This window comes from Diachasmimorpha longicaudata, chromosome 1 (assembly GCF_034640455.1).
Source record: "Diachasmimorpha longicaudata isolate KC_UGA_2023 chromosome 1, iyDiaLong2, whole genome shotgun sequence".
NCBI classification, from domain to species: Eukaryota; Metazoa; Arthropoda; class Insecta; order Hymenoptera; family Braconidae; genus Diachasmimorpha; species Diachasmimorpha longicaudata.
In genome coordinates, this window is record NC_087225.1 from 9153033 (window position 1) to 9166014 (window position 12982).

Sequence of the window (12982 nt, forward strand, 5' to 3'; positions counted from 1 at the left end):
ACTTCCCCAATATAATAAACCATTAGAATGACTGATTCCTCTCATTTAATTAACCACTAAATATCAATTAATTGTATCACCAAATAATTGCTTCGATGCCATTTCGCCCTCCGTTATTAATTAATATTATTATTATTATTATTATTATCGTTATTATTATTGTTATAATTATAATCATATTCTGTATTTCTTCATTTTCCCATTCTATTCGCGGACAGCTAATAATCGCTTAGCAGTTTTTTTTTCAAAATTCTCTCATTTTTCATTAAATCATTTAATATTTTTCCTCTCGTCAGAATTGTTTCTTTCCTTTCACTGGCGTGGAAGAAGGAAATTTATTACAAATTTAGATTAGGTGGTGCGGCAGGATAAGCGATGATCTCTTTCACCTTATATGGGCTGGAGGAAATCCTGCTGCCAGTGAAACCACTGAGTCTGTCATCCAATGGTTTCTTCATTAATTCATCCAATTTTCTTGTGTTCATCCACATGTGCCGTTACCTAGTTTTCTTCTCAATCTGGTCACTCCATGATTTCATTTTTCTATCGTGATTTAATTTATAAGTCTGAAACAATTGAAGATTTAATCATAATTTGAATTCAAACACTTTTCAGTTATTGTCAGTGAAAAGCAGTTTATTTTTGAATATATTGATAATAATATGATAAATTTTTTAAACTCACTCTCAATTTCCGGCCCTGCGGAGATGAGTTTACTGTGCGGTTGTGCAGCTGTGCTTGACTGCTGACCATTTAACTGAGTTGATGACGGACCACCAAAGCCTGGAGGTGGCTGCATTGCCCAGTGCTGAGCTGGCGCACTTTGCTCCTGCTAAATCAATACAATTATGATATTTAATAATTATAATTTGTTATTACTATTTCCTGATATTTCTCGAGAAATAGTATAGAACATTAATGATAGAATAACAAAAATATCTTATATGTCATGCAAGAAGAAAAAATCGTATTCACTGAAATATTTAAAATGTGGGAAAGCAGTGAATTAAGAGTAAATTTTAATGGGAAAAAAAGTTTCAATTCCAACCATTCAGTGACCCACCTGTTGCGCATTGTGTGGCACATGAGAGCTCGGATGAATCCTGGGAAATTGCCACGTAGAAGTCCCTTGGAAGGGTACAGGTCTCGATGAACTAACAATAGCTGGATCAATGCTTGTCCAATCAGCAACAGGACCAAAATTATTCCACCCCTTTTGGCCAAGCCCTTGATGACTGAACACATGCCCTGGTCCCTGCTGTCCCCCATTAATCTCACACCAATCCTTGATCCCATAACCTCCATCTCCAGTGCACTTGTGAATGGCCTGAGGGGCAATAACATTGCCATTAGGAAGATACGAATTCTGCTGAGGCGCTGAATTGTTGGGTGCAGGACGTGGTATCCCAAGGCCAAAAGAGTTCATGTGATTAGGAGTTGATCCTGGAAATCCAGGTGGTGGTAATCTTGATCTCTGACCAATACTCGTCACTGACATTGATGGCTGACCAGGGCTCTGATTGCCAGCGGCTATCATACTCTGTGGAAGACGTGATATCAAATTATGAGATTGCTGGATCACCTGCAGCTGGTGTGCCTGATGGAGATGCGCCAGGTGTGTGACTTGAGTAAAATGTTGTGGCTGGAGACTCTGTGCAATATTCTGATGATTTCTACTTGTCTCCTCACGCTCCCTGTGCATCTGTTGCTGGCTCTGCTGCGGTTGCTGCTGCTGATGATTGTGGAAATAATGGTTATGACGGTGGTTGTGATGATTCTGTTGCTGTTGTTGCTGTTGGAGAATTCGCTGCTGTTGCAATTGCATCTCGTTCTCCATTAATTCAGCTAGGGCCTTCTGGGTTTCGTGGAAGGGATCAAAGCCCAGGTCGTCATCCGCCTTGACATCGTTGCTCTCTTGTTTGTCCAGCATGTGACCATTCTGTTTTATGTATTCACAGTTCTCTTGGTTCTGTTGGGCCTGAAGAGAGAGTCTTTGCTGGAGGGAGTTCTGCTGGAAGTCTGCCATGAATTTTGAGGCCGGGGTCGATGTTATTATGATGGAGGGGTCGTAATCACTTAGTTTTGAGTACTGGGGATCCAGATAGTCCTCATCATCCAGAAAATTATCAGCGCTAAAAGGCACGCTGGGTGATGCTGTTGGACTTTGGGGGGGCACCAGAGACGCTTGGTGATTAGATTGACGTTTCTCAGGTTGAAATCCAAAGGCTGCTTGCCAATCCTCTGTTGAGTGAACTGCCGGGAGGGAGTCAGGGATTGACGATAGAGCTGGCGTTGTCCAGTCGACACTGGGGTTTGCTGAGGAGAGAACAAGATGATTTTTTTTAAAGAAAAGAATTCTTTGTAATGATTTATAAATCGCGAATCTTTCAAGGACAAATTATATAATTCCATTGCATCTAGATTGATTTTAAATAAAGCTAAAGCGCCACTCAACCATTTTGAAGGTATTAAATATTGAAAATGAAGAATTAATACCATATTATTTGGTGTATTGATTCTACCTGACTGTGAATTCTGTGGCATTGACGAAACAGTGGATATTTTCTGAAACGTATTGGAGCTAAAGAAACTGTTGTTATCCGTTTGAAATAACGACTGATGATTAACTAGCGTTTGCAATCCATTAGAATTAGTATTTATTGGATGTAGACCAGGCGGTGCTTGGCTGACTGATGCTAGACTAGCATTGGTGTTCGCTATCGGTGAAGTGCCTGGAACAATGAATGAAGACATCTCTACACTACAAAACTAGGATTATATCGGCTTTCGGTGGTTCAATTTAATGTCGAAATAAAAAATTAGATTCTTTTATTTCGGCATTGAATTGATAATGTCGGGGAGTAGTAGAGAGCATTGAATATGTCCCGTCAACTTTATGATACCCCCACCCCTCTAAATCCACAAATGAACCCTTTCCTCAGGTGCTAAAAATCCACTCAATGACTTGAATAAGAGCTCACCTAGGACACTGACATCGCAGTTGTCATCGTGAGCAATGAGTCTCTCAGGTCCATTGCTCCCACAATCATCAGAACTACTGGATGCCGTACTGGCTGGTGTGCTGCCTTCCCTCTGTGGTTCACTCTCACTCTCCGACGTTTCACCATTACGTGTAATACCATTTAATTTAATATCCCTCATAGTCGGTTCAATACTCGTAGTCGAATCGCTATTTTGCCGTTGTCTATGTACCCCCTGATCATCGTTGCACCTTCCGTTGGCACTCCCATCACTGCTTGGTTCATCATTGAAGCTCCTGATGTCCTTTTGTCCATCAATTTGATGTTTATCACTTGCAATCCCATGACCACTAGAACTCGATTCTGATCTCGATGTTGTACGTGTTGTACCGTGTTTCTCTTTATTCTGGGTATTTTTGTGCTTATTTCGCACCGCCTGTACCTTACTCTCACTATTGCTCTTGCCACGGCGCGAAGTTGAACCAATGCCCTCGCCCTTATTGTTGTTATTCTGCTGCTGTGTTGGATTATTGTTCGGCTGAGTTGACGGTATCCCAGCAGATGCGGCTGACCCATTGGCCTGTGGTGGAGATTGCGACGGCGGAGAGGAGTCTTTACTAATTGATGAAGTGCCTGAGAATGATAAATCATTACATTTTTTGTCAGTAAGTGGCGAAATCATAACGAAAATTTAATTTTTGAAAAAATGTCAGTAACTCTTTCAAAAGATGAGCTGTGTATGAGGCAAACCAGCGGAAAATGTGCTTATAGGGATTTTTCTGGGCTCAAAATTTTTTTCTGCCATTTTTTGATACAACCCCTCGTTTCCAAGACATCAACAATTTTTTAAAGAGATAAATAGGACATTTACTATTTGTTTGACCGGGTTGCAACGATGGCCACGCTTCCTTTGTCTGGGAGTTCTGTACTGCACCATTTTCGCGGATTGTTGTACCTGTTACTGGAGGCGATGGAGTCGGTTTCCTAAAATCATAAATGAATAAATTATCCCCCACAGGTTAAAGATATTTATCCGAATTAGAAAAATTCTGTGAATAATATTTATTTTGACATTTTAACTGGTCTACGAAATAATCGCGTCACAATGAATTCTTCGAAGAAGAAATTGGTTGATATTTTGAATTCGTACCGGCTGACTGCTAATGTCGCAGAGACATGCAACGATTGCACAAGTTTGCGCTCGTACTCTTGATGCTTTCCCTGATGCATTTCCTCCTTGGTGAAGGACGCCTCCTGATCCCCCAAATCGTGTAGATACATACAGTCCGGCTTGGGGCACGCTTGATTTCGCATAAAGTGTGAGCAGTACTTGGTAGTACCCAGGGACGTTTTTATCGTTCTAGCGTCCACTTGAATATTGTTCACTGCTTCTATCGCACGCAGCGCATCCTCCTGACGCTGAAGAATCATTATTCGATATCGATCAGGTGAAATGAGGGTGAATTCATTTTTGAAAAACATATTTAGAATTTTTATGGAATTACATGATTGGAAATTCATTGTTTGAAAAGTCGATGGCATTGTCAATTTCAAGTAAATGAGTTATTTCATTCAGGTCAATGTGTTTCAAAATTTTCCACTAATTTAGTTTTAGTAATTTAGCATTACCAATTGAATATAATTAATAAATTGTCTTTGAAATAAAAATTTTCCCGAGGGGTATAAAGTAATTAATTTTATTCCATCATTCATTCAAGGGCTTACCTCTAATCACAATAAAATATAAATTATTAACTTGATTAAAATTCCAACGAACCTGATAAGTCACATACGCCGAAGCACTGGGCCCCTGGGATCCCGCGTACGATGTACTCTGATTAATAACGACTTTATGTATCTTGCCAAATTTACCAAAATACTCGTGTCTTTTGAGAACCTGGAATACTTATTGTGAGTGACATTATGACTCAAGGGATGTTCATTTGGGGGATTGTAATTCAATCACTTCAACACAAATGTTCATCAATAAATTGTCAATAAATTTCAAGTGAGAAGATATTTGTTCCCTCGTCCACAATTTTTAAAGAGTATAAAGTACTTACGTCGGCGTCGGCCAACCGCATGGGGAGACCAACAACGAATACAAGATTTTTTTGAACTACTCGCACATTAGCTAGATGCTTTCGATTTTCGGTGACACGTTGTTTCCGTTGCTGATCCTTCAATCTTTTTTCAGCCTTCAACCTGTCCAAATAGTCATGATTATTACTTCATTGAGAATTAATCATCCTTCAACTATTGAAGTTAACATTTTGCAATTCCATTGATGGGTTTTCAATTTTATGAATATCTATAGAGAATTAGGGAGAAATATTTCTTGTTATGAATTGTCAGTGTTTTTACTCTAGACTTGACAAGTTTTCGGGAAGTATCTTTGAATGTACTTGATTGCTCTTAAGAGTTAACTCCGTCCCAGCTGAATCATTGTCATTTTCTTACAACTCAAATATTAGCAGTTTCATTGAAATTTTTTTGTACTTTGAAATTCAAAAGAGGAATTACTTTTCTGCCATTAGAAGAAAATTGAATCCAGTCAATTGGAAGCGCAAATTTCGATTTCATCTTTTTCTCTCTATAAATTTGTTTTTTTTCTCACGATTTGGGAGACAGGCCAATTAAAATAATCATCATCCCAAGGATCTTTTCTATTTGCTGGATCATTCAAACTGTCAAGATGATTAAAATGCACTTTCACGGTATTTAAAAATATGCATTGCTGGTTTTAATAGTAAATGATAAAAACCTCGATATTTCCTCCTTCGACAGGGGCTTAAAATCGGCGGGGTTCTCAGAATAGGCCTTCCTGCATGCAGGACACAAGCCATTTTCGTCTGTACGTATTCTGTGCCAACAAAATCTACATATTTGATATCCACAGGTGCATGGAAAAAAATTAAGATCATCCACTTCCAAGGGCTCCATACATAGTGGACACTCAACGGCATCCTCACCACTCTGATTCAATACCGACATTATCACTTTCCACTGAATATCCTCCGCAATTTCACAATAAATTTCCTGATTTATTATTTATAAAGTCGGTATTCCTCACCAGCTCGACGACTCCACAATGCGCAATCTTGAACAAAGTCATGAAATGATCAAATAACCTTCAAATTTCACAAAAAAAAATTCGTTAAATCACTCACTCTGTCGATTTATCCAATTGGGAATGGGTAAATTCTAATGTCCGATCAACCTATACACCGACTCGATAAGAATTATGGACCACGTTGTGTATTTGTCTGAAACAAAAATCAAATCATCTGTCAAAATTTAAAACGACCTGAACTTGAGGCTGAATGAATCATCTTCAACATCATAGATTGAAGATGACACATTTAACTTCAATAAGAAAAATATCAAATAAATAATCGACAACATATCGACGTCTGCTGTATCAAATGCAACATTTTCTCCTTTCTTTTGGGATCTTATTTCGCTTTTTAATTGAGTTCTGACCTAGCTAAATCGTACCAGTTGGTCAGCAAATATCCCATATTGAGAATAACACATCCAACTCCACTTGAAAAAAAGGAGGTGTACAAACGTCAATACCTCGACATTTGCTGAGCAAAAGTCAAGAATTGTCTTATTTTTTTAAAGGTAATTTTGCACTCTTCAGAATGAGCTATAATCCATCTAAACTGTTTCACCATAACAGCAAAAATCAACCGTTAAAAGCAACAAAGCTGCTTTCCACTTTTTTAGAGCAAGAAAAAGTTTCGAAAAACGATCAAAAAAATTGCAAAAAATTCAGCAAAAGAATCTGTTTGCAATAATACACTTCCTCCCATGACTCGCCGTTAACAACACAATCATGAACACCAATTGACGCACAACCGAGACGTTCAGAAGTTTGACAGGAGCTGTCATCGATTCCCAGAACAAAGAGGGTCCCCCCAGCACCTGAAGGATCCCTCGCTATCAGTCACTAGCAATCCTGCCCTTCCAGGTACCCCCAGGAACCTCCCAAAAGCTCCTCAGAAAGACCTTCCCCAACTAAAAATCGTAATTAAACCGGAAAACCTACGATGAAGTCTGGAAACAGCTGTTGGTGGGTTGAACCCCTACTCGAAACGTCACAGCACCGAGCGCTGCTGCTCCTCCCGACCCTGTGCAACCCCATAAAACACCACTTCCTAGTGCCCTCAGTATCCCTCGCGATGACCCTCTCGTGTGTTAACCACTGTCAACCCAATAAACCCAAAAAAACCGAGTGAAAAAACCTCGGGGAAAATCCAATTACCCGAACGTCGTGGATATGGCGTCGGATTGTTGCCCTGAAAATGAAGGGAGAGACACGACAGCACCTCCACGACAATACCATAAACACTCGAAAAAAGCGAAAAAATAGAGAAAACACTCAGTGAAACAATAAAACTGTTGATTTTATTAACCACGAAAATCCGAGGATAAAATGAGTTGGATTCCAAAAGGCATTCGCGATTGCAACTTCACGTTATGTCTCACTGTCTCTGTCTCTTTGTAGCGAATACAAATTGGTGGGGGTACAGCAGGAGAGGGAAGGCATTAGTTCCTTCATCTCAGTATTTTCATTTTTTTTGTCACTCGCAATTGCCCTCAGTCTGTTTTGGAGCCTAACGGCGGGTGAGAATTGATTAAATTGACTGAACAGAAGAGTTTAATTTCGTGGAGACGAACATATAAGTGAACTGAAGGCTCAACTATATTTTCTATTTTCTTTTTTCACCTCCTCAAGGATTTTCCACTAATGTCACAGGTTTACACTTCACTGGGATTTTTTACGGAGTGAGGGAGGGGCGAGGGAATGAGAGAGAATGAGAGCAGTTCTCGGGAATGGAGAGAGAACGGAGTTTTAAGGCTGATTGTGCCCATTGGATTTAACCTTAATTTTTCATCGGAACAACAATCCCACGGATTTACTGGGACTCGGGGCTCACAACTTTCTGAGGATTTATGGAGACTTTGAGGAGCTCCAGCGAGGCCACTGCGATGAAAAAGTGAGAGGAGAGTTATTGTTAAACCGTTGTTTACTTACGTATTCAACTTTTCCACTACAAATATATTTTTTCTACTGGGTAATTTTTTTTTCATGTATGCGAGAATTCGAGAGTGCCCTCTTGTTTCCACTGAACTCCACTGGGGGATGCGCAGGGGCTATACGCAAGTGATTGGGAGAGGTTGCACAGCGCTTCCGGGGCAGGCCGGAAATCGAGGGCTGGCGGGATTTTTAAATTCACGAGACAGATTTTGAGTGCAGCTTGTGAGTGCAAGCGTCAAGGAAGGCAATGAGGACAGTCAATTGTTTTAGTGATTTAAAATTTTTATTTATTATTCAATGGATTATGTTAATTTTTTGGCAGAGTCTCCATTTGTTAATGCGCATAGTCATTTAATGTTCACAATAACTCCCTAAGCATTTTCTGTTATTTCCGAAGGTCCAACTTTTTTTGAAATGTGAAAATTCATATATTTCATCGCTCCACATAGCTCTGATATCACATGTATAATCAAATAAATATAAAAATCACGAGTAGATGTATTCATTTTCAACAGAGAACTTTCAAAACTGTCTCTCAAATTTTTTCCCTTTCATAAATATGAATAGTAAAGGTCATAAAATAGAAACCTTCAAAAATTGCATAATTTATTGAACATTACCTCGATAAATTTCTTTTATTAGAGCAAGAAAAATACAATGACTCTGAATTGAATACCAATTACTAAAAACCCTAGGATTTCCATATACTCAAAGATAAATGCGTCGATATGTACACCTAAATCTAAGAGAAAAAGATCTGAATATAATGAAGATGTTGATGGAACATATTCCCACTAAAGTTCATTCAAGGCACGAAATATAGGACACAGTGAATACTGCAGGTGTATAGAGCGATCAAGAGGCGAGAGATCTCTTGGATTCACTTATGTTCAATGCACAGTCCTAAAATGACAAGCCATTGACAAATTACATATTCAGATCCAAGTGATCATCGCTCATAATCGAAACCAGTAAGATATGATTCCCAATCTGGCAAGATGCTATCGAAATATTTCTTCTGGTACATCCTCAAGACTCGTGGAACTGGGGAGGAGATTGGCATTTACGAAGAACACAAGATAGGCTGTATTTTGGGCAGCTGTAAGGGCTTCGCTGGTTGACATTGGAGTTACACTCATGTCATTGTAGTGAAACCACTGTTCACCGTGCTTCACGTAACTCGTGTAATGCCCACAGTCCATTGCACTACCTACGTGGGCTATTATACACACTGGAATAAATTTCTGACCGTGGTGATCTTCATTTTTTCTGAAAATAAATTGAAAAAAAAAACGTAAATAAAAAACTAAAGATGAAGTTTCGTGTAACTGAAGGCTCATGATTTTTTGCAAATTTCTGACAGTTAAAATAGTGTGTGTGTATAAAACAATGGGATCAATGAATAATCAACATCTAAGGATCATTTTTACACACATTCCAAAATAGCCTTCTGATTTTAGTTGGAGATAAAATCCCAGAAAAATTGACCAATCATTGAACAACTCCATTTTTTTTATAAAAAAATTAACTTACATTTCATCACTGGTGATTTCCAAATTCTCAGGAATATGAACAATGGAATTCATTTTAGCGACGTATCCATCACTCATCGCGTAGCGATTTATCTGAACAATAAGCACATTGGGTAGTCTTCTGAAGGTTGTAAAGAGCTTGTGCTTTTCACATTTGCATTTGCTACATGTGAGAGTTCGATCTTCTGGCTCAAGACTTTTTCCAATGGCATCAGCCAGTTCGATGGGATTGGTGGTGTTCTCGGGGAGATCAACGTACAACATCATGTTGTCGACCTTGCGTTGGCGATGTTTATGGCAGTTCTCACAGACGTAGCGCTCCATCATAGGAAGAAGAAAGAATTCGTCAATGGGATTTTGGATGAACTCTGGTAATTCTTCACTGGACTCCTGAGACTTTGGACTGCATGCTGAGGCGGGCACTTTACTGGAATCATTTCTGCTCTTGAAGGGGGATATTTGAACCAACGGTAGACGTTTAGTCGGTGTCTGAGGGGATCGCTGAGCGGTTTTCACGACATTCGCATCAGGAACGTTCTCAGTCTCGTCAGAACTCTTCATCTCTTTAATTATTTTGTCACAGTCGTTCTTCACATGATTCAGGAGCTTCATCAGAAATTCCGAGACGTCTTGTTGACGGTAGGACGAGTAAGAATCGTCTAGGATATCCAATTGGTTTTTGAAGCGAGCGACAGTTTGATAAGTCTTTTCTCTGTCAGCAGCCCCTTTTCTCCAGAACAACTGAATAGCCATTAGTGTTTTGGTGAGCATGGAGCACCTCGTCATATCGAGTCTCCCCAGAGGATCCACGAGTGGCAAGGCAAAGATTATTTGAAGGGTGGCATTGAGCCAGCACCGATTCTCCGCTGGTGGATTTGGGAACCCAGTCATGTAGAAAGGCTCTTCTGGCTGGAGCTGACTGAAGGAATCTTCAGCAGCTACCGGCGGACGACCATCGTCCCAACTATCCCAATTGCTAGATTGTGGATTATGCCAAATCTCCTGGCGTTCGCAATATGGATTGACCCAGTTGTCTTGCTGATTGTAGTCCCAATTCTCCTGTTGGAATTTATTCCAATTCGCCTCACTGTTCCAAGTGTCTCTGTCAATCTGGCTTTGCAAGGGGTGAACACCCTTCGAGAAGGTATTCCTGGACACATTGATGCTGTCCTCGTTTGGTTGGGACTCTTGGATTGTGGAGTCTAAAGCAGGCCTGTGTTTTGAATGATCAACATCATTCGTATCTGATTTCAACATCTTGAGAGCTGCTGACATTCTAGATTCTGATGCACGTTTCCGTTTCCCCCCAGTCTCTGATGGCGAGATATTGATTAATTGTTGGAGAGACGAGTTTGCTGGTTCTTCACGATCTTCCACGTCATTATTTTTCTCTTCGCTTTTCTGTTCATTTTCCTTAATTGATTGCCCATCGATTGCAGTTGGTAAGGCCAGTTTCGGCTGAGGAGTAGTCTTTGAACACTTGTGATTGAGTCCATCACTGGGTTCCTTTGAGCTGGCTGCAACTTCCTCAGCAGCTTTTCGAGATGCCTCTTTGTAGAGGGGATTGAAGTACAGACCGTGCGTGGGGGTGTTTTCTTGCTTCGAAGGGGCCACGGTATGCCTGCGTGGTCTCGATGTACTTATGGTGTTGGCGTGGATTTTAGTGATTGGAATTTTTGATTTTGGTGTTTTCTCGGCGGGGATTGGATGACTGGAGACTTCGATATTCAATTCGAGTGGATCACTCAGACGAAGGGAGAGATTCTTTCTTGATGCTGCGGCTCTGCAACGGCGTTTAGAAATCGCGTTGTAGTCACAACTCCAGGATCGGTCTTTTCGCTCTGAAGAAAAAAGATATGAAGGTTTTAGTTGAGATGGAGACGATCATTCATCGATCGGAGATCTAGAGAAATGGTGAAAGGTCTTCGAGAATTTTTCTCCCTCGAGTGTTCAGCTTCAGGAAACTGTTCATTATTTTTGGGAAAAAAATTGTCAAAAATGTTTTTATGATTACTGTGATCCATTCATTGGGTCCCTACATATTTTGTAGTGGACTATGGAGTTACTTTTGTTGTATGAACAATATGTTTATCTCTTCAGGAAATAATAGAAGCATGGAATTATTTTTATGTATCATCTGAAATTTCTTACGACAACGTCACGCCAACCTGACAATTTTGAAATTAAATACCTTATGATACTTTGCAAAGATTCATAACAATTTAGTTTCAAAATGATTCTCCCTTAATGACTATCCAATTCCTCAACAAGTTTTCCAACTGGCTTCTCAGCCTTATAGCAGTTGTCCTTTGACAGAAATTTATTTCATGTCTGTCTTAATAACATTTCTCATAATAATTTTTCAATATCTAATAATAATTTTGCAATATCTAATTCATATTATACTGAATATTCATGATTTGTTTTGCAAATCCTTTTAACACAACTTGATGGAGAAATTTCGTACTTGAAACTAGTTGAATACATGTTGTCATCTGTGCCAAGATGTAAATGACTTCTGGATACATCAAATAGCTACCCAATCATATGAGAAAATTTGTTTTATGATGATCGAGATTATTAATGACACAAGAATTCTTGCAATGGAGGAATAAATGAACTTGGAAATTGGAGAAATAAGAGTACACTTTGGTTGTTGCTGTTAATCATCTGGTGCCAAATTCTGAATCAGGCCCTCTTCCATATTTCCCATTTCTGAAATAACAACTTTTACCCAACCCACCTGGTGTAGTGTTTTGAGGTGTCCCTGGGCACATAGCCCGATGCACCGTAGCAGTCGTAACACTTAACATCTTTCTGTGTGGCAAAAACTGCTGAAGCTGATGTCCTCTCCCAAGAGATGCTCCCCAGAACTACGTCTCCAACGATATCAGGACACGAAATCCGAAAGATTCTTCACATTAACAAAAATAATTCACACGGTGTGAGCCACTTCTCGATCAACAGGCACAACGGACTCAACTAACACTTGACTCTCTTGATCACCAAGCTGGGAACATCTCACGATTGTTTGCCGCCGAAAAGCATCACGTAGGTGGACTCTCGTTGGCGGGAAATGTACCCTCACGGCGTGGCTGCTTGATTTTCCCAATTTCCGTAAACAACAAGATGAGCTTCTCCTTCTGAGAATCAACATGGCGGTGGAATTGCGCTCCTAGTGGCATCTGTGTCCATTGAACCTCACTGCCATTCTCTTTGCACTTCGAGAGTCTTGTTTCGATGTTGAAATTGTCATCAGAAATCCGTAATCCCTGAAATATACTCGGAATGGACCAGAAAGAGCAGAAAATCGAGTCGTTCCCCTTTTTTTACTAAGTGAAGGACATATATAAAGGGAATCTTCCTTTCGATCGATGGGAAAGAGAGTAATCATCGGTGCCCAATGGTGAACACAGAGGTCA

General features: G+C 39.9%; 2 protein-coding genes and 1 long non-coding RNA gene across 8 annotated transcripts; 1 reads left to right on the forward strand and 2 right to left on the reverse strand.

Moving 5' to 3' along the window:
- Window positions 1-28: 28 nt before the first annotated feature.
- Window positions 29-8217, reverse strand: LOC135172557 (uncharacterized). 5 transcript variants are annotated; one of them, XM_064139042.1, is made up of 12 exons: window positions 8026-8217; window positions 6152-6247; window positions 5746-6081; window positions 5045-5186; window positions 4759-4878; window positions 4132-4400; window positions 3853-3965; window positions 2982-3614; window positions 2523-2732; window positions 1064-2316; window positions 685-829; window positions 29-566 (listed from the first exon to the last, which is right to left on the reverse strand). In XM_064139042.1, exons 3-12 carry the CDS (start codon window positions 5973-5975, stop codon window positions 559-561), a joined length of 3123 nt encoding a protein of 1040 aa, XP_063995112.1. In that variant the 5' UTR covers window positions 5976-6081; window positions 6152-6247; window positions 8026-8217; the 3' UTR covers window positions 29-558. The 5 variants fall into 5 exon arrangements, with proteins under 5 accessions (XP_063995112.1, XP_063994792.1, XP_063995028.1 ...); XM_064138722.1 differs by having other exon boundaries at window positions 685-832; window positions 8026-8212; XM_064138958.1 differs by lacking the exon at window positions 8026-8217 and adding an exon at window positions 7717-7853 and having other exon boundaries at window positions 685-832.
- Window positions 7481-8523, forward strand: LOC135167010 (uncharacterized). 2 transcript variants are annotated; one of them, XR_010299793.1, is made up of 2 exons: window positions 7481-7613; window positions 7747-8523. It is a non-coding gene; the product is annotated as an uncharacterized LOC135167010 (long non-coding RNA). The 2 variants fall into 2 exon arrangements; XR_010299788.1 differs by having other exon boundaries at window positions 7499-7613; window positions 7726-8523.
- A 107-nt stretch (window positions 8524-8630) lies between these two features.
- LOC135159919 (uncharacterized) lies at window positions 8631-12673 on the reverse strand. The gene is made up of 3 exons (XM_064116015.1): window positions 12304-12673; window positions 9562-11401; window positions 8631-9297 (listed from the first exon to the last, which is right to left on the reverse strand). The coding sequence occupies exons 1-3, from the start codon at window positions 12371-12373 to the stop codon at window positions 9030-9032; spliced, it is 2178 nt and encodes a 725-aa protein (XP_063972085.1). The 5' UTR covers window positions 12374-12673; the 3' UTR covers window positions 8631-9029.
- Between the last annotated feature and the right edge of the window lie 309 nt (window positions 12674-12982).

Coding starts and splice junctions, on each gene's coding strand:
- LOC135172557 (XM_064138722.1), bottom strand. CDS start 5,975: ATGTCGGTATTGAATCAGAGTGGTGAGGATGCCGTTGAGTGTCCACTA. Junction 5,187..5,745: donor TCGAAGGAGGAAATATCGAG/GTTTTTATCATT, acceptor CTATTTGGACAG/GTTGAAGGCTGAAAAAAGAT. Junction 3,966..4,131: donor GCGACATTAGCAGTCAGCCG/GTACGAATTCAA, acceptor TTATGATTTTAG/GAAACCGACTCCATCGCCTC.
- LOC135159919 (XM_064116015.1), bottom strand. CDS start 12,373: ATGTTAAGTGTTACGACTGCTACGGTGCATCGGGCTATGTGCCCAGGG. Junction 11,402..12,303: donor ACCTCAAAACACTACACCAG/GTGGGTTGGGTA, acceptor TTTTTTCTTCAG/AGCGAAAAGACCGATCCTGG. Junction 9,298..9,561: donor GAAATCACCAGTGATGAAAT/GTAAGTTAATTT, acceptor ATTTATTTTCAG/AAAAAATGAAGATCACCACG.